Here is a 26,663-nt window from a genome sequence, read left to right as displayed (position 1 = left end):
ATAAATAAATAAATAAACATTTTTTAAAAATCTCCATAACGACTGGCTTAACAGAAGACAGCTGGATCCTCGCATCTGCTCTGCCTCCAGTCAGTTCCAATATCACATGTCATGGAGTTCTCAGAAAAATCTGCTCTACACTTGTGAGATAAATGAGAGAGAAGAGGCAAATAATGTCTTCATATTAATTCAAAATTGGGGCGCCTGGGTGGCGCAGTCGGTTAAGCGTCCGACTTCAGCCAGGTCACGATCTCGCGGTCCGTGAGTTCGAGCCCCGCGTCAGGCTCTGGGCTGATGGCTCAGAGCCTGGAGCCTGTTTCCAATTCTGTGTCTCCCTCTCTCTCTGCCCCTCCCCCGTTCATGTTCTGTCTCCCTCTGTCCCAAAAATAAATAAACGTTGAAAAAAAAAATTTGAAAAAAAAAAAACAAAAAAAAAAACCCCCAAAAAACAAAATTGTTTTGGACCTTGCAGACCTCCTGGAAGTTTGGTGGGGGCCCCCAGACTACACTTTGAGAACCACTGGGCTAGTTACTAGGAAGCCATGGAAAGTTTCCAGACAGGAGAGAGACAATCTCAGCAGTTTCAGGAAGTTTCCTCTAACAGGTGATATGTTGGGTGGGTTGAAAGGAGGCAAAGGCCATGGCTGGTCAAGGTCCCACCCAGGGCAGGAGCTGTTGGAGTGGAGAGCTGGGCTGTGGACAGAGAGAGAGGGTAGCTTCCAGGGAGGAGGTGCCCATGAGAGAGGTACAGCTAGGGAAGTCCATTCTGCAACTTAATCATGCTGAGCCTTTGCTATCCTGGGCCCCCCAGACTAGGTTCTGGGGCCAGAGCTGATGGTTCAGGAGCCTACATCCCACCATCCTCAGCTTAGGAAGGAGAGAGTGTTGCAGGAAGGCACTAGACCTCACCTTTGGTTCTGATTCTCTGTATCTCATATCCAAGGTCAGTAGGCAAAGTCACATTTGTCCCTGTTGTCCTGCAAGCACTTGCCCATCCAACTGACCCTCTGCCTACAGACACAACTGCTAACTGGAGCAGCTGTACTGACAATGGTATCCGTGGACCTACATTTCACAACCTTGATCGAAGCTTCCAGAGTGTCTCACCACACCATGCCACAATCACACCCCTTGGTATTTACCCAAAGGAATTGAAAAGATGTGTCCACACAAAAACCTGCACTTGGAGATTTTAGCAGATTTAGCAGATTTATTCATAACTTCCCCAGCTTGGAGGAACCAAGATGCCCTTCAACAGGTGAATGGATAAATAGACTGTGGCACATCCAGACAGTAGAATATGATGCAGCACTAAAAATAAATGAGCTATGGGGCTCCTGGTGGCTCAGTCACTTGAGCACCCAACTCTTGGTTTCTGCTCAGGTCATGATCTCGTGGTTTGTGAGATCAAGCCCTGAGTTGGGCTCCACACTGACAGTGGAGCCTGCTTGGGATTCTCTCTCCCTCTCTCTGCCCCTCCCCTGTGCTCTCCTCTCTCTCTCTCTCTCTCTCTCTCTCTCTCTCTCTCAATAAATAAATAAATAAATAAATAAACATTAAACAATTTTTAAAAAGAAAGGAATGAGCTATCGGGTCATGAAAAGACACAGAGGAAACTTAAGTTCATATTACTCAGTAAAAGAAGTCTACTAAGTGAAAAGGCTGCATACTGGATGATTTCAACTATATGAAATTCTGGAAAGGGCAAAACTACAGAGACAGTATAAAAAAATCAGTATTGTCAGGGGCTTGGAAGGAGGGAGGGATGAATTGGCAGAGCACAGAGAATTTTTAGGGCAATGCAACTGTTCTGTATACTGTAGAAGCAGATACACATCATTACACATCTGTCCAAACCTACTGAATGTACAACCCCCAGCGCAAGCCCTAATGTAAACTGTGGGCGTTGAGTGATAATGATGTGTCAGTGCAGGCTCATTGTCATAACAACAGCCCACTCTGGTGGGGGATGCTGATCATGGAGGCTGTGCATGCACAGGGACCAGGAGGTATACCAGAAGTCTCCGCACATTCTGCTCAAATCTGCTGTGAATCTAAAAGTACTCAGAAAAAGTCTATTCCAAACAAACAAACAAAAAAACCCTTCAAGGTGGAGGTTCCAAGCCTGGCATTGTGATTCCCTTAGAACCTGACCCCTGACTGCCTTTCTGCCTCCTCTCCTGGGCTTCCTGGCCCATGTTCTACAAAGAGGAGGCATGCAGTGATGTTTTGGTGGGTGGCCAGGAGCTCTCAAATGACCCACATTAGGATGGCCTTCTGGCTCTAACATGTATCCATAGGCAGAAAACATACTGGATGAAAGTGAGTCGTGATTAAGACCTTGGCTCTAGGATCTACCTCCTGGGTGTGGATCTTGGCTCTTCCAGGGCTGGAAGCACACCACTCAGCTTCTTGGAGCACCACCTCTTTGCCAGTAATGTGAGCGTTGGAGCATCAACCCCTCATAGGGTTTGGAGAGGACGAAATGAGTGAGGTATGCAAAGCATGTGGTGCAAGGCCTAGGGAGGCAGAAGAACTTAGACACAGCCCCTAAAAGCTGACACATTAGCAGCAGAAACTGAAATCCTCAAACTTGGAACTGAACAGGGGGACAAATGGTCCCAGCTTTGGAGCCAGAGAGAGATTAAGTTCTACCAGGGAAATCTGTAACACCTTCTTGGTAAGCGTGAGTGAGATTAGAACAAGGCTTCAAAGAATGGCTCCTTAATTCATTCATTCTTTTCACACAGATCTATGGAGTATTTGCTACTTTCCAGGAACACAGGAATAGTTCGAACAAAGGTCCTGAGGTAGGAGGGGGAGGGCATAGCAGGGAAACAATGTGTAGGCAGCACTGGACGTAGGCTGCATTTAGGGATGGTTGGCGAGAGATCAGCATAAGGTCCCCACAGCTTGGACTTTGTGGAACTGTCTGATCTTTGCCAGAATGGTTAAATGACTTAGTGTGGCAGACAAGAAAGTACTGTTCAGCTGTCCCTTCAAGGAGACCTGCCACAAAGAGGTTAGCTGGCTGGTTATTCTCCATATCTATGTGTATGTCCAGTTGCACAGAACGAAGACTAGAGAACAATGAGCCAAAGTGCTAGTAGAGGTTATCTCTAAATAGAGATATTGTTTTCTTTATGCATTTCCATATTTAAAAATGTTCCCTCGTGGGGCACCTGGGTGGCTCAGTCAGTTAAGCATCTGACTTCGACTCAGGTCATGATCTCGCAGTTCATGAGTCCAAGCCCCATATTGGGCTCTGTGCTGACTGACAGTTCAGAGCCTAGAGCCTGCTTCAGATTCTGTGGCTCCCTCTCTTTCTGTCCCTACCCCCCCCCACACAAACATTAAAAAATAATAAATAAATAAATATATATATATATATATATATATATATATATATATAAACAAACATTTCCTTGTAAACAGGGATCATGTGAATAATCTGAAATATATGTTTTAATATATTTTTGAAATTAAAGCTTGAGTGGGGTCCCAGTTTTTGGAGCAAATGATGAAGCATATCTGTCCTTCAGGCCTTGAGGAACAAGCCTTCTCAGTGTAACAGAGAACTGTTCCTCCTACCCAATAAGAAGGCCTCAGCTCTGCTCTAAAAGGAGGAATTTGAGATGTGGTGTCAAAGTTACAAGCTTGGGCATAAGGCAGAACTAGATTCACAACCTGATTCTACTATAGACTAGCTCTATGATCTTGGGCAAAATTTTCCTCTCTTGAGTCTTGGTTTCCTTTTCTGTAAGCTGGGGCTAATAATAGTTTTTACATGGTAAGGTTGCTATGAGGATTCCACAAGCATTTGTGAAAATTGCCTATCAGTGCTGGAATTATAATAGATGGGGGAACTGAGGCCAAGAAAGGGCATGAGGCCTGACCAGTATCAAAGAGCATAGGTAGAGCCAGGGTAAAACTCAAGCCTCCCTGAACTGAAGCCAGGATACATCCCCTCTTGACTCCACTCAGAGTAGACTGAGTGGCTTCCTCCTTCACAGTCCTTTAGGTCCACCTCACTCATGGCACAAATGAGGAAACCAGCGGATAGGGCCATGAGTGAGAGTCATAAACGCAGCCTCCAGACTCTCTCAGGGCTCCCAACATTCTCTACACCTCTGCATTTGCTGACATTCGTGATGTGCAGTTTGAAATATGTTTTTGACACTTCCATCAAATGTCTTAAGTGAGTCCCTATCTCCTTAATCCTCTAGGACTTCTATGCAGGAATGTTTGCTTTGGAGGTATTGGATGGACGTGGTGAGATTGAAGACTTCTCATCAGTTTCCTAGTGCCACGTCTTCCCAGCAATGGGGCCATTCGCCATTTATAAAGTCTGCCCTACTGCAGAGCCATCAGGATTCAACTGACGGAGACCCAGGGCATCAGAGTGGTCCTGAAACTGACTCTACTTACCTGGGATCCCCACAGGTACTGCCCCAAGATGCTGAAAGTCTCAGATCTCCTTCTCATCCTCTATAGGCTGCTTGCCCTGTTGTCCGCTCAATATTTGAATAATTGAATGATGTGTGAGTCTGTTATATTGTATATTTTAATTTCTTGGATTTCAGTCCATTTGTCCTTTTGTGCATGTGTGTATGCCTTGTAATTTTTCATTAGATGCTGAACATCATGATACAAATTATAGAGGTTCTAAACAATGTCATCTTTTTCCAAAGCCAACTGAAAGAAGATAGTCAAGAGATAGAATATAGGTGGATTGCTTTGATTCTGCTGAAGCTCAGATTTATGTTTTATGAGGGTGGAAATGTTTTGATTTTGCTCTTACTCTTCAGGGGAGCCTTTATTTCTAGGGCATGTCCCTTTCTCCTGCAGAATTGTCTTCTGAGTCTTAACTAAAAGACCAAGGTGTCCATTAAGGGCACTCCATCTTAATAAGGCTTGAATTCAAACCAGTGTCTCCCCAGCACCACATGGGGAGGTGCTGAAATCTGCTCAGCTTCTTAACTTTCAGCTGCTATTTTCTGCTGATGTCTCAAAGTCTAATGATTTTCACACCAAATATAATGTGCATTTATACACATTTATGCATTTCTATATTTAAAAATGTTCCCTTTCCTCCCACACCACCAAGAAATTTCTCTGACACTAGCTGAGTGTCCTACAGTTCACCTCAATTCTGACACACTCTACCCAGAGATGGCATTAGAGTCCGCAGCTTAAGAGCTCAGTCCCATGAGACTGCCCTCACTTCATATGCCACGTGCAAGTCCATGTTGGTTACCTGTGTCTCTGATTAACTGGCTATAAGTCAAAGGTTCGCATAACCCCTTCCTTGGGTTTGATTACTTTGCTAGAGTGGCTCACAAAACTCAGAGGAACATTTTACCTCCTAGATTACTGGTTTGCTAGAAAAGAATACAACTCAGGAATAGCTAGGCAAAAGAGATTCGTAGGGCAATGTGCGAGGAAAGAATCATGGAGCTTCCATGCTCTCTCTGGCTGCATCACTCTCCTTGAATCTCCACATGCCCACCAACCTGGAAGCTCTCTGGACCCCATCCTTTTGGGTTTTTATGGAGGTTTCATTACACAAGCATGACTGATTAAATCACTGGTCACTAATGACTCAACTCAATCTTCAGCCCCTTTCCTCTCCCCAGAAGACTGAAAGGTCCAACCCTCTAATCACCTGGCTGGTTCCTCTGGCAACCAGCCCACATCCTTAGGTGCTTTCCAAAAGTCACCTCATTAACATAACAAAAGACACCTTTATTGCTCTCATTACTTAGGAAATTCCAAAGGTTTTAGGAGCTCTGTGCCAGAAACTGGACAAAAACCAAATATTTGTTTCTTATTATAAATCATAATATCACAAGTGTCACACTGCACAGGTGAGCTTAAGTCCAGTGAGTTGAGGGAAATCTGTGCACCAATTTCAGGTTTCTTTCCCTGTGGTACCTCCCTCTGTGGGATTTTGTTCCTCAAGTACCAACTTGAAAGCTCCTAGTCCAATTTCCGCCTCCTCAGCCCAGTAAGACTGGTCCTTTTGTTTGGACTCTACTCCCCCATATGGCAAATTGGGAAATGACCTTAAGCAGAATTTGGGGTGAATGTGGAGCTCACCTTGAATGACACCCTTTTCTAAAGAATCACAGGCTCTCATATTGTACCTGCGTAATTTTTCATCGATACCCTCGAAGCACTGTTTTATATATTTCTATCTTTTTTTTTTTTCAACGTTTATTTATTTTTGGGACAGAGAGAGACAGAGCATGAAGGGGGGAGGGGCAGAGAGAGGGAGACACAGAATCGGAAACAGGCTCCAGGCTCCGAGCCATCAGCCCAGAGCCCGACGCGGGGCTCGAACTCCTGGACCGCGAGATTGTGACCTGGCTGAAGTCGGACGCTTAACCGACTGCGCCACCCAGGCGCCCCTATTTCTATCTTATATAGTTTCGATTTACTGGGAAGTTTAGTCTAGTAACTCTGTCATGACCAAAACCAGAACTCTGCAGCTAGAATTTGACCTTATATCTCACTGGAACATTGTAACCACCCATTTAGGGCTCAGGGTGAGAAGGTTCAACACAGGAAATGCTGCAACCTTCCAAAAACAACTTCAAGATTGGTTATTTCAAGAAAATGTTTTATGGGATATAATATGGCAAGTGAGCCAAAAAAAAAAAAAAAAAATCCAAGTATGTTCATCCCAGGGCTGTTGGGATTTGAATACAAAAATGGCCAAAAGGAGGAGACTGATTAAATAAACATTGGTCAATCCATACATTAGAATATTCTGCAGATAAGGAGGTAGAAAGACAGTCATGATGTGACATTATTTGATCAAGTGATTCTATAGAAGCACGGCAGGACAATCCTGGTTTTTCATAATGTTACATGAATGTATGTGCGTGTATGTACATGCAAGTGTGTAAAGAAAAACTTTTGAAAGTAGAAACAGAATTTAATCTCTAAGAATTTATTTTTATTTACTTTTTTCTTTCTTTGTATATATCTTTTTCTAATTTTTCTACTGGTCTGAAAACAGATCATCAAAATTAAAATTAAACCAAATGGGCTACTTTACATGGGATTGGTAACCAGAACCGGCCTCAGACTCTTTCCTGAATCTGTCAGGTGTCTAAAGGGAGGATTGGGCCCTACCAGCATCTGCCTGTTAGTCTCAGGTCCCAAAAGGGGCCATTTGCACTGTCATTTGGATGAAGCCCCAAAAAGTCCCATCAACATTTGCATGAATGTTTTTGACCCATAAGGGGGTGTGAAGTAAGTGTCAACATCCTGAAGACTTATCCCAGCCCATGCCACATAAGCAGAAAGTTCCAACCCAGAAGCATGCCCTCCACATACTCTAGACCATGTCCATACTCTGAGGGACATGTCCATGCCATCAAACGTATTGTTTCCTGCCAACTCAGAAAGAGTTGAATCCCAAATGAGAATCATTATCATCATAAAACTCATCAGCATAATGGTGACCATTTATGGAGCACTTCCAATATGCAGAGTGCTGTGCTCAGTACTTACAACAAGGCTGAGAGGAAGGTATGGGTGTGTATCATCCACATTTTCCAGATGAGGAAATTGAGCCTCCAAAACTCTGCATTGCCCAGATTGTCCAGCAAGTAGTAGGTGGCAGAGCTGGGATTCCATCCCAGGCCTGTCTGTCTCTGAAGCCAGTGCACATCACCACCAATGCCTCCTGTAAAATGAGGATAATATGTGCTCCATACAATGTCATGTGGTGAAGCAACTTGCCCTAAATCCCACAGTCCCATACCTGGTAAGGAGTGGAGGGCTTCAGAGACTATTCTTGCAACTATAACATTGTGTAGTCTCTCACAGCGGCAGAGGGCAGCTGTACTGGGGAAGACTGTATCCCTGCAGGAAAAGCTGCATGTCCAGCTCCATTGGCCTTGGGGAGCTGACTTCATCTCTTGTACCTTTCATTTCTTGCTCTATACTATGTGGAAAAGCGTGTCTCCTCTCTGAAATTCACTGGCCCCATCTGTAAAGTAGGTCCACATGAGTTCTGTAGCCACCACAGACCCAAGCTCTGGGGAGACCCCCTCAGAGAATGACCCCATAGCTGACCCTCTCTGCCTGCTTCCCTACAGGTACCTGACCCAAGATGCTAAAGGTCTCCAGCCTCTTCATTCTCCTCTGTGGGCTGATTGCTTCATCCTCTGCTCAAGAGGTCCTCTCCAGAGTTTCTTCCCACATCACTGATGGTGAGATTGTCTTGCCTTGGGTCATACCTGGACTGATCAAACCCATAGGCCTCTCCTAAAATTCTAGACTGTCAGCCAATGTGGGTTAAGTTCTAATTAGCATAGTGTCTGGGACACAGTTAACATAATGAATCATTAGCTGCTCTGATCATCACATTACTATATTTAATCTTGTGTTCCCAAGATTCCCTCTTTCCTGTCTCCTTGCCCTGATTTATCTATTAAAACTCACCATCAAAAGACCCAGCCCTACCTGGACTGGCTCCTGTTCACCTCTCCTACCACCCTCCCCGCCGCCAATCACTGGCTCCCCTTCTGCCACAGTAGCCTCCTCAACACATAAAGCACATCCCAGGACCTTAGCACTTGCTGGTCCCTCTGCCTGGAACACTCTTCTGGCATCAAGTCTCCCTTCCCTTCTTTCAAGTCTCTGCTAAAAATGTTGCATTTGCAGAAGACATTTCTTGACCTCCTTGCATGAATTACCACCCTCACTCAATATTCTCAATTCCTCACTCTGCCTTTTATTTTTCCCTCATGACAGAAATAGCTTCAGTAGAATGCACAGTATGGCTGCAGTGGTTAAAATACTGAAAAATTTTTTCTAAGCTCCTTGGAAAGTAGCCCCTGCTCAGAGATTCCCTAGGTGGCCCCCTCTCATCACCCCAACCATCCTACCTTAATCCCAGGACTCCAGGCTTCTCACCAACCAAAATCTAATGAGTCAACACCTGGCACAGCCCGGGAGCCACAGAACCAGGCTACAGAACTATGGTTGATGTCCTCTCTGGTTGGTTGGTGCCTATGCCCAACTGGTTGTTGAATATTTTGAAACCAGCCCCCTCATGGCACTTATCTGCACTTGACTCACACATGTCCCTTTATTCACTACTTTATCATCTCTCTCCCCTCATCCCCACCAGAATGCTGGCTCCACAAGGGCAAAGAATGCTGCCTATTCTCACTGGTACAGCCTGGAATGGCCCTGGCACATAGTAGGCCTCTAAAAATATTTACTGCTGAATGATTGTGTTAGGAACCTGGCCTGGCACCAAGCAGACCAGGGAAACTAGGTGAATGAAGAATAAACACCACATGTGGGACATTCTCAGAGGTCAAGGTTGCGTCCGAGAATCTTTGGCATCTAAATGTCTAATGGGGGGTGGGGGGGGGATATGTTTTTCAGCTTTGACACAAGGACTCCTTGGTATGAACTTTCTTCCCACCCTGCAGACAATTGACTTCCAGGGGCCATTGAAGGATGTCTTCAGCCTTGTCCTGGGCCACCAGCTCACCAATGGGGAAGCCAATTTTATGTGAGTGGCCTTTGATCACAAACCCCCATGTCCAGACTGTCCTGATTTGTTGGTTTATTAGCAGCCTTCTGGCATTTTCTTGACTCTACAGAGCCTCTTCCATCAACTAACAGCCTTTCCAACTCTAATGGACTAAGAACCCATGGTTGGGAGAAACTCCCACTGGGAGCAGAGGCAGAAGCTAGGGAGGTGCTAAAGACAGGGGTCCAATCTCTTTGTCTGGGAAGAGAATGGCTGCTCAGCAGCTGTGAGAGCACCACCAGTGTCTTCCCCTATCTGAGTCTCAACTTCTGCCCCTATTAAATGGGGAACTATAGCATCCAACCCTACAGGACTGTTGTGAATATTAAATGAAACAACACATGAACCATGCTTACACAGCTCCCTGTCCTCAGCAAGCCCCCAGTCAGCAGAACCAATTACAACAACCTCTACAAATAACGATGTGGTAATCATAGTAATCAATGCTATGTGACAACCAGAGTGTAGAAGATGCAGGTCCCTTGTCTTAGCACGTTCAAAACTACTGATGATTCCCAGCCTCCCAGCCTGCTTCTCCTCCAGCCCAGCCCATTTTAGCTAATGAAGCTCCATCCATCGTGCTGCTCTGGCCAAAACTCCTGACATCGTCCAACATCCCTCTCTTCACTCACACCCCCATGCAGCCTGTCTGCAAACTCTGTCAGCTCTATCTTCAAAACACACCCAGGGGTCTGACCATTTTCTCCACCTCATCTGGTGTGAACCACCAGCATCTTCCCCTGACTTGTGGTCCCAGATTCCACTGTTTCCACTTCAAGCACCCTCCCCCATTCCTTCCACCAGTATCCAGAAGCATCTTTCTGAGAAGTAGGCCAGACACTATAACTCCCTTGCTCAAACCCTCCAATGTCTTCTAGTTACTCTTAGAACCAAACCCAAAAGTCTTACCATTGTCCCACAAGGCCCCCTGTGACCTGGTCTTGACTGCCCTCTCCCTTTCCCCCTGCCCACCTGCCACCTGCCATGCTGAGCCTGTTGCTGATCCAGCCTCAGGGCCTATGCACTTTGTCTTCTCCCTGGTCCTTTCTTCCTCTGGCCATCTTTATGATCTACCTGTACCCTCACTCATTCATGATTCTGCCCTAGTGTCACCTCCTGTAAGAAGCCTTCCCTGACACTCTGTCTAAAATGTCACTATTCCCAGTGTTACCCTCTTCACCTGATCCCACCAGGCTTTTTCTTCACAGCACCCATCACCCGACACGTTCTGTATGCATTCACTTACTGGGTTTATTGTTTTACACACACACACACTCTGCCCAAGCATGAGCTGTCTATAGCTTTCAGTCTTCTACTTTATTCATATTCCAGCCTGCTTGGTGCTGGCCAAAGGGCTAGACATGATGACCATTCTGTGATGCATTAAGGCAAGAGGTTTTTTTGTTCAGGGCTATATTCTCAGTGCTTATCTCACATGGCAGCTGTACAATAAATAACATGGTTAATGAGTCAGTAACTATCTTTGCATACATTCAGCCTCTGCTCTGTAGGGGACCTGCCTTTACACAAAGTGGGGCCCCCAGTGGCTAGAGCCACAACCTTCCCTGCTTTTCTCCCACAGGGTACAGATGAAAGACCTTCGACTTTTTCAGGTCTTCCTTGAGACCTCCCCTGACTTCAAGGGGATTGATTTACGGATGCCATTGGCGTTTTCCATACAAATAAAGTAAGTAACAGCTGCAAGTCACTGGTTCAATCCTGTACTTTTGCACAGGTGTGTGGGGGTTTGGGAAGTAGCCATAACTAAAGGGTGTCCAGTATAATCTTAGCAAGGCTCATTGTGTGGTTGGGGTAAAACACCCTCCCTCTCCAGACCTGGGTCACTCTATGGGTAGAATTTGGAGGCTGCAGAATAACTGAATGCTTCCAAGCTGGGGTCCCTAAAGCAGATTCCTTTCCCTGCTTTATCCAGAGAACCCCACCTTCATTTATTTGGACTTCATGAGCCCACTCAGCCCTGACTGAATACAACTTAAGACGAGAACACAGAATGTGCTCTAGATAGCAATGCCCCTTGGCACCATTGCCTAGAGATTGTCCACAGATGTGTTTTGTTTGGTCTGCACTGGTGTCTTCAGAGAGACCAGACATTCCTCAGGTCACCATGGCTGTCGCCTCTCCCTGTGAAACCAGCCCCTGCTCTATCTGATTCGTTTCCATATCAAGCCTGGTCCTGGAGGCAGTGGAGTTGGTGACCTCTAGAAGAGTACTTTCCAAATTCAGTCTCTCAGTTTTGATAAGATGCCATACTTGCAATCAACCTTTTCCTTTCTAACTGCCCCCCAAGCCAGAGATAGTGGGTATTAGGTATACAGCCTGAATGCAGACCTACCTGGCTTGTCCACTGGCTGGATGGCTGACTTGGAGAAAGCCATTCCCATTCTCCAGTCCTGAATTATCTCTTTTGAAAGATGAGGAAATGATCTCACCAGGGTGACTTTGAGAGTCCTGCGCACACCAGGGGAACCTTCATTTTAGAAACAAATGGGAGTAAAATAGGCTCTGAGGTTCTCTCCCACCAGCCTTAATACTTCCCTCCCACAGGTTTCCGGCTCTTAATCCCTACATATTCCATGTACGGACAGATATGAAAGTCCAACTTTACTTGGAGAAGGATGTAGACAACAGATACCAACTCACCTTTGGGCATTGCAGGATTGTTCCTGAGACTGTATGGATCCAATCCGGAAATGTGTGAGTTCTCCATTTTTCTCTCTCTGCGTCCAACTGGTTGTGATGAAGTCCCAAGGAGGCTTCACCTGAAACACGTCAACACCAAAGCATACCTTCCAAATGAGTCTTTTGTGCATATGGGGATGTATGTCCTACAAATAGAACTTCATAGAATTTAAAAATTTTTTTATCATGAAAATAATATTTTCACTGACATGAAAAGAGGTTCACTGAATAATAGCACCAAGGACAAACAAAGCAGGCTCACTTGATTATTGGTTGACATTTAGGTTATTTCTGAATTTTTTGCTATTATAAATAATCCTGAACCTTTTAGTGCAGGAAATTATAGATTCGTGAAATGATTGAAAAAGTATAAACAGTTCTATGACTTTCAAATTTGAAGGTATATAATAGTTTTAAGGCATTCCACATCACTTACCAAATACCTCGCCAATAGAACTGAAGTGAGGTGTTTCTGGCTGGCATCGGTCACTTTCACCCTATAGCCAATCTGGACCAATTACTCTCATGTTTACAACTTTTCTCTTCAGTAGGAAATTTCAGCAGAAAATCCCATGGGTGCCATTCTCTTGACTATCAGTAGAGCAAGGATGTCATCATTTGTGTATTAGTCTGTGACCTCTCCTCTTCAGAGTAACTGTTTTCAGAGGTTTGCCCTTTTACTAAGTTACCTTCTACATTTGTAATCTCTTTTTTTACAATATTCTTTGTAAGATTTTTTAAAATTTAGGCTCACATCTATGATTAACTGCAGTCAAATGCTCTACCACTGAGCTATACCCCCCCATGATTAACTGAATCCAATAGTCATCACCAACCTATTGTACACCGTGTCTTTTTCATTCATGAATTTTATTTTGATTCATTTCACAGTTGCTCATTGTTTTAAGAAAGATCTGAGTGTGGAATCTTTTCTGAGCCCTTACAGGTCTGGTAATGTCCTCCTGTTCTGTTCCAGATACAGTGTCCTTGACTCACAGCCATTCTGCCCAACTCTGTCAGTGTGGCTCCATATCTTTTGATATGTTGAAGAAAACCAGTTTTTCCTTTGAGGGAAATCTGAGTCTTCAGGCTGGAAGTGATAGATCAGCTGATTTTTATGTAAGCATTTTATAGAATAAAGACACAAACACTTTGCCTGAGAATGAGATTTACCCTCACTTGTAAGGATTACAAACTGAGCCAGGAACATGAAGACACATTTACACTGCTGTTTCCTGATTTTTTCTCATCTCCCCCAACTGAAGAATGATATTACACTATTCCTTCCATTAAAGCATAACTATCAGGCTAAGGAGATAAGTTCTATTGGAACATAGATAATCAGAAGAATGGGAAAGCCAGAAAGAGAGTGATCAGGATCGAAAAGGGTGGTAGAAGCTGAAAGCATTCCAGAAGAGAAGAATGAAATAGGCAAGGAAAGGGAGGTGATGGGGAACAATGATGAGGGCAAGGTGATTTAAATTGAAAGATTAATTTCAGGGACACCTGGGTGGCTGAGTCGGTTGAGCGCCCAACTCTTGATTTCGGCTCAGGTCATGATACCAGGATCGTGGGACTGAGCCCCATGTCAGGCTTCATGCTGAGCATGGAGACTGCTTAAGATTCTCTCTTGCTCTCTCTCACTCTCCCTCTGCTCCTTTCCCCTATTCGTGCTCTCTCTTTCTCTAAAATAAATAATAAATAAATTAGAAAATAAACAAATTAAAAGATTAATTTTAAGGAGTCCTAAGAGGTAGGTTGGAGCAGAAGGGCAAGCCTAGGTATGGAGCGCCATGGAAACAAGGAGTTTAAATAATGTGGGGTCAACTAAATACATAAGTGATGTAAAGAAAGGAGGGTTTTGGGGCGCCTGGGTGGCGCAGTTGGTTAAGCGTCCGACTTCAGCTCAGGTCACGATCTCACGGTCCGGGAGTTCGAGCCCCGCGTCGGGCTCTGGGCTGATGGCTCAGAGCCTGGAGCCTGTTTCTGATTCTGTGTCTCCCTCTCTCTCTGCCCCTCCCCCGTTCATGCTCTGTCTCTCTCTGTCCCAAAAAAATAAATAAACGTTAAAAAAAAATTTAAAAAAAAAGAAAGGAGGGTTTGGTGGGGTGTCTAGGTGGCTCAGTTAAGTATCTGACTCTTGACTTTGGCTCAGGTCATGATCTCATGGTTTGTGAGTTCAAACCTCGCATCAGGTTCTGCCTGACAGCACGAAGCCTGCTTGGGATTCTCTCTCTCCCTCTCTCTGTCCCTCCCCAACTGGCTCCCTCCCTCCCTCCCTCCCTCCCTCCCTCCCTCTAAATAAATAAATAAATAAATAAATAAATAAATAAATACTTTCTAAAAAAAAGAAAGGAAGGTTTTGGAGAATTTAATCTGTTCTACTTTCATTCTTCATTTAGCATCACCCCAATGAAAAACTTTATTGTGGAAAACATAGAGAGAGCCCTGGGAAACGTGATAATCCATAATTTTGGAGCAAAAGTAAGTATACAAACCCAGACTCCTTAAGTTTTTGACTCTGAGACTCAGAGCTTGGCGGATTGTGTCTTCTTAATCAACTGGAAGGAAATCTTCCAGGAAGGAGAGTTAGGGAGAGAGGAAGTGGCATTTACGAAGCTCCCATTCTCCAGCCAGCACTGGTGAAGTGCTTTACGGATATTAGTTAATTCTTCAAGTCAAAATCAGCATCTGTGCGACTGGAGATAAGTTGATAAGCCTCTTCAAGACTCAGTTTCCTTATCTGTAAAATAAGTATAAGTAATCATGAAAATTAACAGCTAACATTCGTTAAGCACGCAGGCACTGTGCTAAGGATCTTACATGAATTTTCTTACCCTACAAACAGTCTCATACTCTAAATAACAATATTCTTTCCATTTGCCAGATTTAAGAAAAAGTTCCAGAGATGGCCAATGACTTATCTAAGTCACATAGCTGCCAAATAGCTCAGCTGACATGTGACCCCAAGGCAGTCTGTCGCCCAAACTCCCCTACCTGGTCGTTCTCTGACTAGGTTGGCTTAGAAGGAGAGTTTGCCTTGACTGCCCCCTGAATATTCAGACACCATTGGTAGAGTCCTCCTTCTGACTCTTGCATACTTCCTTGTCTTTCAGATGTGTCCCTTCATTAATTCATGGCTTTATAACCTGAATCCGCAAGTGACTAACCAACTGATTAGTAAGTGCTGGTGGTGAGAAGACATAGGAACACCCAAGGAGAAAGCTCAGACCCCTCCTTCACTCTTTTAATCTCCTCTCCCCTAACACTTCCCCCAGACAAAACATCCCATCCCTACTAATAACAATCCTCACTAACTCAGCTGTCATTTACTGAGGAAGTCCTGTGTGCTATTCCCAGGGTTAAGCACTTTGCCTTCACTAGCCATTGAAACTCCACCACTAGCCAAGAACATGGTGGTTTCAATTCTATTCTGGTCCCAAAAGCCTAGAGAAAATGAGATATAAATGGAAGCTACTCTGGGGGAGAAAAGCTGCCTGATTCCTCTTAACTTTCCTCCTAGCTTAGATGATGCTACATTATGAGCAGAAAATTGACCTGGTTTCAACCCAAAGACTGCTTCCTTCCAATAGTCTCTATCTCGAGGCACCCAAAGTTTCCATGTCTGCCAGAAGCTAAAGCAGACAGCTGAAGCCCCCAGCAGGAATCTGAAAACCAACAGAATTTCTGGGTTGAAAGGACTCCCCCTTCATTCACTGAAGATTCACTAGTCCTTACCAAGTGCTAGATGCTGGAGTTTCTAAAGTTCCTTTAAATGTCTCTCCTGACAAGCGGTTTTCTGGCCTCTCCTCACATACCTCTATTGACAGGGAGCTCACTATTTATGAAGTAGGAAATTTGAGGCAGTTAATCTGGATGAGTATTAAAGCTCCCAAAGTTTGGTTCCCAGATTCACCCAAAGTAAATGTGAGTGGGGCAGCTCAACCAATACTGATATTGGGCTAGCATTCTGGAGAGGTGACCAGACAAATGGGGACCCAGCTGTTATAATGCCAACTTCCCCCACCATCTCATTTCAATGTACAGATCTTCAGTTATTAGTTTGGAAGGGAGTAGCTGTTCCCAATTTACGGATGAGGAAACCAAGGTCCATAACTGTCACTGAGGTGATCAGAGATACCAGCAACTAAGCATAGCCTCCAGGCCCAGCCTTGTGACTCCAAGCATTTGATTCATTACCTGACCCTGCTCTGCCCCCATTTGGAGCAGGAGAAAGCTCCTTTGGCCTCTCTGGTCCTCCTTTACTCCCACTGTCTAAGGTATTTGTTTGCCTTCTAGGTCTGCTGCTGCAGCACGGCACATACCAAGCCACAGTCGAAATATCCGCAAAGTAAAGGAGCCATGTTTGCACCAATCTGGTGAGAGATCAGAGCATATGTCCATTCCTTAGTGATGACACTTGGCCTTTAGGGCCATTATAAATATGTCATTTGTTCATTCATAAAATTTCAATTAAGCATCTACTATGCGCTAACTGCTAGGAATATGGCCGTGAATAACACAAAGACTCTGCTTTCCTGAAGTTTGTATCCTAGTTGGGTGTGCTGACAATGAACTAAGAAATAAATGTATAGTCAGCTAAATTCCAGAGGGTGGTGGGTACTATGCAGAAAACAAAGTGGGGTGTGAGAGAAAGTGATGGGTGGGGGCAGAGAGGGAGGCATCACATTAAGAGAATATAGTCAGGCAGAGGGCTCTTTGAGATCTTTCAGCTGAGCCCTGAATGATAAGGCAGAAGTTGTGCCAAGACCCAGTTGTGCCAAGATCACAGACAGGAAGATAAGCATGTGCAAAAGCCCTGAGACAGGAATGAGTCTTCCTTTTGGAAGCAAGAAAGGGGAGCAATGTGGCTAAGATGTGGAAGGAGCTCAGTTATAGGAGATAACCTTCAAGGTTTCTGTAAAAGAAGATGTTATTATTCATGCATCATGTATTTATTTACAACTATTCTGTGCTGAATACACTCTCCTCAAGTATCACCCTCTTAGATCTCTCAAAAAAAAAAAAGCATATCTGCCACTCTCTTCCTTGCTTATTTTTCTTCATAAAATACATTATTATCTGACTTTTTACTATATTATGTGTTTCTTTTCTGTCTCCCCTACCAGAATATATATTTCATGAAAGCAAGGACTTTTTCTTTTTTTTTAATTCTTATTTATTTTTGAGGGAGAGAGAGAGACAGAGCATGAGTGGGGGAAGGACAGAGAGAGAGGGAGACACAGAATCTGAAGCAGACTCTAGGCTCTGAGCTGTCAGCACAAAGCCCAACGTGGGGCTTGAACTCACAAGCCATGAGATCATGATCCGAGCTGAAGTCAGATGCTTAACTGACTGAGTCACCCAGGCACCCCAGCAAGGACTTTTTCTATTCCTTGTTTTATCCCAGGTGCCAGGATTACAAAAAATGAATTAGACATGTCCCTGACTTCAAGAGTCCCAAGTCTAGTAAAGGATAAGACAAATAAATAGGCAATTTCATATGCAGTAAGGTGTTCTGGTTGGAGTTCTCTGGAAATAAGGAGGCAAGATCCAGTAGCAGTGCCTGAGGACTTCCAAGAAGACTTCACAGAGAACACAGCATTTAAACTCGATGTTGAAGAATGGTTGAGAGTTTTTTATGGGAAAATGCATTAAAAGAAGAGGATACATGATGTGCAAATATACAGGAGTAGGAAAGAACCTGATGCTCTAAACAATGGGAAGAAGCTTTAGGTGACTGGTCATAGGAGTCATGGAGGATGGAGGCATCCTCTTCTGAGGGCCAAGGAGAAGTGTATAGTGAACTATACATGTGCTTTCTAAAAATAAAGGTTCACATGATGGAGTGAGCCACCGAGAAGAAGGTGAAATCCATGAAAGGGGGCATAAAAAACTGAATGGCCAATGCCATAATGGAATCTATGTCTTTGGGCTGATAGCTTAGTTATGTAAGATTCTAAACTAATCTTGTCCAAATAGAAATATAACACAAAACACACATGTAGCTTAGAGTTTTCTAGAGATGAAATTTTTACAGAAAAGGAAACAGATTATTATTAATGAAATGTTTTACATTCCTTTTTTGTGCTAATTCTTTGATATCTGGTGTGCATTTCATAATTATAACACATTTCAATTTGGACTAGCTGCAACTGAAGTACTCAACATCCATGTATGGCTAGTGGCTGCCATATTGGACAGTGCAGTTCTAACTAACTTGCTGCCAGCTGCAAAACTTTGAAAAGCCTAGAGCATTTCATTTGTACCCACAAAAACATCTAGGCTGCCATCTAACACAGCAGCTCCAAATGTGCCCCCATGTTATATTCAGTCGACAGACATATTTGGTTCAACCTAGAAAGTATTTTGTAAATGCAACTATGTTGTCAATATTAAAAGAAATATATCTTTTGATCAAGCAGGACATCTGACAATATTTTACATCCTTGTGTCATGAAGTAAGGCAAGGTGAGAAGGAAGATTCATCTTATCTGACGAGAGAGAGTACAGGGAACACAGCAAATTTTTTTGTCCAGGGATAGGCAGTGGATGGATGTCCAGACTGGAATATGGTTCAGCACCATGGAGAGTGGACAGCAGTACCAGAGGGAAGTGAGATGGGGAGAAGAGGCTCTCAGCTCTGGTTTACAGCCTCCTTAAAAGGGGGTAGAAAAAAGGCGCCTGGGTGGCTCAGTAGAGTAAGCATTCAACTCTTGATTTCAGCTAAGGTCATGATCTGATGGTTAGTGGGTTCAAGCCCCACCCACCTCCCCCATGGGGCTCTGCGCTGACAGCGAGGACCCTGCTTGAGATCCTCTCCCTCTGCCCTTCCCCTTCTCTCAAAAAAAGGAGGGTATGCAATTGACTAATATCTTGATTATCTCACACAGAATCAGGTACTGCTTGCTGATCTCTTTGGAATATCCTCCACACTTCAGACCATCACCTGTATGGCGATGATCCTAGATGTTCATGTTGATTATTCAGCTGCTACCTGGAATTTCATTACCCACCCTGGACTCAAGGATCCATACTTCTCTGGGTATGGAGGCTATTTCCCTGTAACTTCTCACCAGAATCCATGTGCTGATTCCCTGTAATATCTTCACAATAAAAAATTTTTTTGCAGCTCTGAGCTGTAGGCCGTCCTGCCTCCATAGTGCAATGTGGACAGGGGCACAGATAGTCAGAGATGGTGGTGGGTCTGATCGTGATGATAAAAATTTGCACAGTGGAGGAGGATGCCTAGGTTAATTTAATCTTTATATCAGAAATACTTCAACACTCTGGTCTGGAGATTCCCAAAAACTAAGGAATAAGACTTCCTGTCTTGTCTGAGATGTTTTCTGGAAGATTCTGTGACCTTAGGTAGCTCCTCTCTTTGGGCCACAATCTCCCCACTGTGAAGTGAGAATTTTGGTCTTATCCAGTAAGTCCTTCAGGCAACCTACAAAGTTGTGGCTTATGGAAGAAAACATATCTTGGCCCTGGTAACTCCATTTTTCTTCCCTATATCACCAAACTTCTCAAGAGACATATTGCTATTCATTCTTTCAAACTTCTCACCTTTATCTAGTGCTCAATTTTGGATAATCTGGCTTATTTCCCCAACTCAAAATAACTTACTTTAGGTCATTTATAACTTCCTTCATGGACAACACCAGTGAACCCTTATTCAGTGTTCATGTTCCTCAAGTCATTACAAATTAATTTTGGAAGATCACTCCAATCTACTCCCCACCTGCTTCTGCTCCTTTTTTTTTTTTTTTTTTTTTTTTTTTTTTTCCTTATCACTACCTTGATTCATGCCTGGCACTCTTCTGTGCGTACATACATTACATCATTTGCTCTTAAATAAATTGTGTTTTTATTAAGCTTTTAGCTCTTGGTTACAAATCTATCTTTCTGTACTCTGATTTGCAATGCTGGGCCTGGGACTCTGAAAACCACCTATCTTTTTTACCGGCTTGCTCCTTATTAGTATCCTTTACTAGAGGGAGATTGCAAGGCTGAAAGAGGAGAAAATAAATCTCCTCTCTTCTGTTTGCTTCCTGTTCCTCTAACCATCACCCAGCAATGGTTTTTCACCCAATCAGGGAAAGGTGGATTCAGTGTACAAGTTGTTTGTTTGTTTGTTTAATGCTTCCAAACCAGCTTTATTATGTTCCTCATAATATTGCACCAGCCAACAAGAGTCCCTTCTTCAGAAGTCTGTTTCCCAGTTCCATGAGGTTTCTCCTCCAAGATCTTTAAAACTCATCCCAACCACCCTTGGTTGTCACTAGACCCATAACTAGGTTCAAACCTCAGCATGCTCCAGGGGAGCAAGAATAGAGGATAAAATAACTTATATACTCAAAATAATTACCTTTTTTGCCGATTTATATCAGCAGACATGAAGAATATATATAGCAATTGATTCTAAATATGTTAGACCAAGGAAGATAGAATATAACACTGGGTTGTTCCTAATTAATTGATGAGTGCTTTTATCAAAGATTCTGGTTTTAATATTAGATCACATAGTTAAAAATAGCTTTGAGAGTTTACCGTGTTGGTTATTGGAAATTGAACTCAATAATGATCTTCATTCAGGGCGACTAGGTTGCTCAGTTGATTTAGTGTCTGACTTCGGCTCAGGTCATAATCTCACTGCTCATGAGTTCAAGCCCCGCATCAGGCTCTGTGCTGACAGCTGGGAGCCTGGAGTCTGCTTCTGATTCTCTCTCTCTCTCTCTCTCTCTCTCTCAAATATAAAATAAAACATTTAAAAAATGGCCTTCATTGAATAAGGTTGAGAACTTTCTAGGTACAATATAAGTAACTAATCTAAAGGCTTGGGGAGATTGGACTGTTGGAGTGGATTGATCTTTTGCCAACACATATGCCCCAAATTACATCTCCTGAGAGGGTCCAAAGGACAATCTCTTCACTAAGATATTGAAAATTACATTAGTTAAGGGTACCCACATCCTTGAAAAGATCTGTGGTGGCTATCTTCTGGGAGCCACCACATCTGGGAGATGCTGCCACTGAAAAGGATTCCCTGATTTCAATGGGGGACAGTGAGATATACAAGTAACAGAGAGCAAGTGGTGCAGCTTAACTGGCAGAAACAAGAGGGCATGCTTATTGTAATGGGTAGCAAGGATGAATTGGTAATCAGAGAATTTGGCAATTGCTAATTGATCACAGTTTTCCTAGAAAAGAAATCGTTCACCTGCTGAATGTTAATTAAGAGGATCTCCCGGTTTGGAATCCAGAAACTTGACTTGGGTTGCCAAAATTGAAAGTCAGAGCCTTTCACCCAATTTGCAGTTAAAAGCCAGTTCAGAATCAAGAACCCCTTGATTGAAGGGGAGGCAAGGGATCCTGGAATATTGCCACAGCATATGCTGTAAATCTTCCTTCAAGTATTTCCCAAACTGGCCTGTTGACATTTAGTAGAATCATAGTGCACTGTGTAAAAATACCCGGAACTTTTGGGGATATGAGATACTGGATCTCTGAATTTATGCTATTTTCCAGGAACCCAAAATACCTTTATGGTCTAGCAAATCAGGTTTGTGTTTGTCAAATGATAAGTGGAGTTTTGGCATAAGTTTGATTCAGAATGGCCTGATAATTACACAGACCCAGTCTGTGATTATTTCTCCAATTCTTTAATGTCTAATTGGAATAGAAATAATTCGCAACTGGCAGAATCCCCACTTGGCTCTGTGATCCATGGAGGGAGAGCTTTCGGGAGAGGAAAGGCCAAGTGGAAACTCCTGGAGCTTTCTCTTGTAACAGGATAATAAACCAAAGCAATACTACACCACTGGGGAACTGGAGAGACAGAGACCATCATTTTAGTTTGAGAGTCAAAAAGATGCTGATACTTGTATCAGTCAGGATTAATGCAGAGAGAGAGAGACAAAGAGAGGGATGAGAAGGAATCGACTTACATGAATATGGGGGTTGACTAAGCCAGACCAAAATCCATAGGTCAAGCTATCAGGAAGGGAAAATCAAGCACTGAAGCTGCTGTCCACAGGAAATATTCCTTCTTTTTCCCTTCCTCCTCCTCCTCCTCCCTCTTCTCTCTCTCTCTCTCTCTCTCTCTCTCTCTCTCTCTCTCCCCCTTTCTCCTTCTCTGCCCTCAGCATTGCTTTTAAGTCCCCTCAACTAACTGAATTAATCCTACCTGCATTATCTAGGATACTCTCCCTTACATTAAGTCATTTCATTATGGACTGAAAACTCCCTTCAGAGAAACACCTAGGTTAGCATCTGATTAAATAACTGGAGACTGTAGCCTAACCAATTGGACACACTAGAAAAAAAAAAAAAAACTCACAATACTTATCCCATCCTCATTTAACAAGACTGTTCACTGTCTTTAAAGTCAATCCAGCCTCTGACACCTGGGATTCACTATTGCCCTTGAAAACATTTTTCCTTCTATTCCACGACGTAGGGGCCATCAGAATTGGCTTGCCTTACCTGGCAGGGCTATCAGCACACCTTCATAGTTTTTCTCAGTGCTATTCAGCAATCCTGCTCTCTACCATAATATAGTTTACAAAAATCTTGGTCATATTGACATCACAGAGCATCACATATGTCCAATACATTATTAACATTATGCTGATAAACTTGAGGAGTAGGAATTAGCAAGAATTTAAAGGCATCAGTAAAATACACACAAGCAAGAAGATGAGATGCAATCTCATAAAAGCCCACATTCCCACCACTTTGATGAAGTTTCTGCAAGTACAATGGTTTGGAGCATGCCAGGATATCCCTTCCAAGATTAAAAATAAGTTGCTGTGCCATGGCAATGCTTATTCTTACAAAACGACACAAAGTTTCACTGCCATTTTAATTTTTTTAAAACTTTTAAGGTAATATATACCACAATTAAAAGTATTATTCTGATGCATTTACTGAGTAACTCTTAAGGGACCAGTTTGAGTAGGAATCAGAACAAGAAAAGGCTTTCCAGCAAGCAGTGCAAACTTCTCTACCACTTTGTCCTTATGACCTAGGCAGAACCAATTATACTTTCAAAGTATCTATGGCAAGTGAGGATGTTTCTGGATGTACTGGCAGCTCTAATAGGAGAAACACAGCACAGATCTCTAGGGCTTTGGATAAATGCCCTATCCTAGTCTGCAGATAACTGCTTTAACTGAAAAATAGCTCCTGTCTTGCTACTGAGTCCTGGTAGAGATGAATACCTTAGCATGGGATATCAAATAACCATGCAATCTTAGATATCCTTCATTGACTACATGAAATCTGGTCTATCAAGTTTGTTAATATGATGTATTACATTGATTGTCAAATGCTAAACCAACCTTGATTTCTTGAGATAAAGCCCCACATAGTCATGATGTATTACCCTTTCTATACATTTAAATCTGTTGAAGTCACTAATATGTTATTGAGGATTTCTGTCTCTATGTCATAACAAATGTTGGTCTGTAGTATTGATCTTAGTCTGTGTTTGGTATTAGGGTAAGGCTGCCTTCATAGAAGGACTTAATAAGTACGCCCTCCTCTTCAGTTTTCTGGAATAGCTGGGTATAATGTGGTGTTTGGTATGGAGCAATCTCGGCCTAGAGTTTCTGTGTCCTAAGGTTTTTATCCACAAATTCAATATCTTTAATAGATACAGGGCTTCTCAGGTTATTTATTTCTTCTTCTTTTTTTTTCTTTTTTTTAACTTGTTTTATTTTTTTATTTTTTAAAATTTCCATCCAAATTAGTTAGCATATAGTGCAACAATGATTTCAGGAGTAGATTCCTTAGTGCCCCTTACCCATTTAGCCCATCCCCCCTCCCACAACCAGTCCAGTAACCCTCAGTTTGTTCTCCAGATTTATGAGTCTCTTCTTTTGTCCCCCTCCCTGTTTTTAATATTATTTTTGTTTCCCTTCCCTTATGTTCATCTGTTTGTCTCTTTTTTTTTTTCAACGTTTATTTATTTTTGCGACAGAGAGAGACAGAGCATGAACAGGGGAGGGGCAGAGAGAGGGAGACACAGAATCGGAAACAGGCTCCAGGCTCTGAGCCATCAGCCCAGAGCCTGACGCGGGGCTCGAACTCATGGACCGCGAGATCGTGACCTGGCTGAAGTCGGACGCTTAACCGACTGCGCCACCCAGGCGCCCCATCTGTTTGTCTCTTAAAGTCCTCATATGAGTGAAGTCATATGATATTTGTCTTTCTCTGACTAATTCCGCTTAGCAGCATACCCTCTAGTTCCATCCACGTAGCTGCAAATGGCAAGATTTCATTCTTTTTGGTTACCGAGTAATACTCCATTGAAAGATATGCCACATCTTCTTTATTCATCCATCGATGGACATTTGGGCTCTTTCCATACTTTGGCTATTGTTGATAGTGCTGCTATAAACATGGGGGTGCATGTGTCCCTTTGAAACAGCACACCTGTATCCCTTGGATAAATGCCTAGTAGTGAAATTTCTGGGTCATAGAGTAGTTCTATTTTTAGTTTTTTGAGAAATTCCACACTGTTTTCCAGAGTGGCTACACCAGCTTGCATTCCCATATTTATTTCTTCTTGAGAAGCTTTAGTAGTTTGTGCTTTTCCAAGTTCAGTTTTCCTGAATGAACCCAAATATATATATACTTATATATGTGTGTGTGTGTACATATATATGTATGTGTATATATGTATACATATATATGTGTGTGTATGTATAAACCTAAAACCTCTTATAAACCCTCTAGAGTGTATCACATATACATATATATGTGTGTGTATGTATAAACCTAAAACCTCTTATAAACCCTCTAGAGTGTATTTATTTAAAAAAAAAAAAAAGTTCCTAGAAGCAGCAAGAAAAAAAATTCAACTGATCTTGGCTCAGAGGTTTCATTCAACACAAGGAGCTCGGTGTGGTGAGTGTGTGGTGAATGGAGGAAAAAAGGAAAAACAAACAGACAAAAATGAAAACACACAGTGCAGAGATGTGTAAAGTAAACAGGATTGGCCTTCCATCACAACTGGTCCAAAGAGACCCCAGACCCCAGTCAGCTGGTCCAGCAGGACTGCAGGAAAGCCCTAGGAAATATATGCCTCCCTCTTTTCCAATTTCCTTTGCTGTTCTCACAATTCACATCTCCAAATGCTGTAGTATCAATTGAGATAAAGTTATTCATAATATTTCCTTATTTCCTTTTAATACAGTAAAGTCTGGAATGCTGTCATTCCTCTCATTCCTGATGCTGGTCATTTGCATCTTCTCTCTCTTTTTCTGAATCTACCTGATTAGAGTTTTATCAATTGTATTAATCTTCTGGAAGAAACAGCTTCTGATTTCACTGATTTTCTCTAATGTTTTTTTTTTTTAATTTCATTAATTTCCATTCTAACCTTTATCACTTCCTTGCTTCTGCTTGCTTTGTTTTTAGTTGACTCCTTCTGATCAAATTTCTTACAATGGATACTAAGGTCGGATGTGCACTTTAAGAAGGACTCAAGCCCATTTCCTCCTCCCCACTGGCTGACATTTAAGGCAGGCGTGCCTCTGAATAGCTGGTCACTGTGAAGGGCCTGCCTCCCTCCTTTCCTCCTGAGAACATCTCCACTGGGTAGGACCCCGGGCTTCACGGGGCCAGTTCCTGCCCCCTAGTGGTTCAGAGCCTTCATGGTTTTGGTGCTGCCCCCTAGTGGTTCAGAGCCTTCATGGTTTTGGTGAGACCTGCAGTCTTCACTCCCCCTGGTAGGTCAACTCCAGCTCACTGGCAATCTTTGACAGGCTGAAGGGCAAGGGCTGTGGGCGAATTTATCAGAGACGAGACAGAGCCTACAGAGCCAGACAGCCTGGCTTTGAATCCTGGCTCCACACTCACCAGTGCGTGTCCCCGGGCAAGTGAGTCCATCTCTCTGTGCCTCACAACCCTCCAGGGCTATTGGATTCATGAGATTAAGCTACCAAAAGCCTAGAGCAGAGCCTGGCGCAGAGCGAGGATGGAAAGTGAGCAGGGGAGGGGCAAAATAGGAGTCTGCTGCTGTTCCTCCTGCCTCTCCTTGCAATGCCTGTGAGGGCCGTGGGATCGTGTTGGGGAGCAGAGTGGGGTGTGGGAGGGGGAGGCCCAGGAGGAATGAGCGACAGCTCCTCTGATCTCCCTTCTGTGGGTCTGGTTGCCTCGCTCCTGCCCCAGCCCCACCTGCCCTGGCTGGTGACTTCAGGGATCTGACTCAACTTCTCTGTGCCTCTGCAAAGGGGGGCCAATCACAACAGTACCTACCTCAGAGGGCTGTGCGGGGGATTAAAGAAGCGATTAAAGGAAAGCACTTCGACTGCCCCTTGAGCACAGTCAGCTCTCAGCAAATGGCATCATCATTCTTATTTCAGCTCAGTGGTTCTCAGGCACCATGTAC

General features: G+C 43.4%; 1 protein-coding gene and 1 long non-coding RNA gene across 4 annotated transcripts in view; one reads left to right on the top strand and one right to left on the bottom strand.

Moving 5' to 3' along the window:
• Window positions 1–3,443: 3,443 nt before the first annotated feature.
• Window positions 3,444–26,663, bottom strand: part of LOC121012311 (uncharacterized) — a 27,774-nt gene continuing 4,554 nt past the window's right edge. For 2 of the 3 annotated variants that reach the window (XR_005782046.1, XR_005782045.1), the window contains exons 2-6: window positions 14,761–15,005; window positions 12,224–12,342; window positions 11,916–12,050; window positions 7,522–7,696; window positions 3,444–4,695 (exon numbers count right to left, since the gene is read on the bottom strand). This is a non-coding gene — a long non-coding RNA (uncharacterized LOC121012311). The remainder of the gene's footprint in view (window positions 4,696–7,521; window positions 7,697–11,915; window positions 12,051–12,223; window positions 12,343–14,760; window positions 15,006–26,663) is intronic. The other variant, XR_005782047.1, reaches the window with a different exon arrangement.
• LOC121012309 (latherin-like) lies at window positions 8,126–19,248 on the top strand. The gene is made up of 8 exons (XM_040447332.1): window positions 8,126–8,225; window positions 9,412–9,541; window positions 11,145–11,249; window positions 12,128–12,277; window positions 14,665–14,746; window positions 15,379–15,442; window positions 16,562–16,641; window positions 19,156–19,248. The coding sequence occupies exons 1-7, from the start codon at window positions 8,126–8,128 to the stop codon at window positions 16,615–16,617; spliced, it is 687 nt and encodes a 228-aa protein (XP_040303266.1). The 3' UTR covers window positions 16,618–16,641; window positions 19,156–19,248.

This window comes from Herpailurus yagouaroundi, unplaced genomic scaffold (genome assembly GCF_014898765.1).
Source record: "Herpailurus yagouaroundi ecotype Mexico unplaced genomic scaffold, PumYag 196, whole genome shotgun sequence".
In the NCBI taxonomy this organism is placed as follows: Eukaryota; Metazoa; Chordata; class Mammalia; order Carnivora; family Felidae; genus Herpailurus; species Herpailurus yagouaroundi.
The sequence above is the reverse complement of the archived record's forward strand: the minus strand, read 5'-3'. Positions and strand labels throughout refer to the sequence as shown.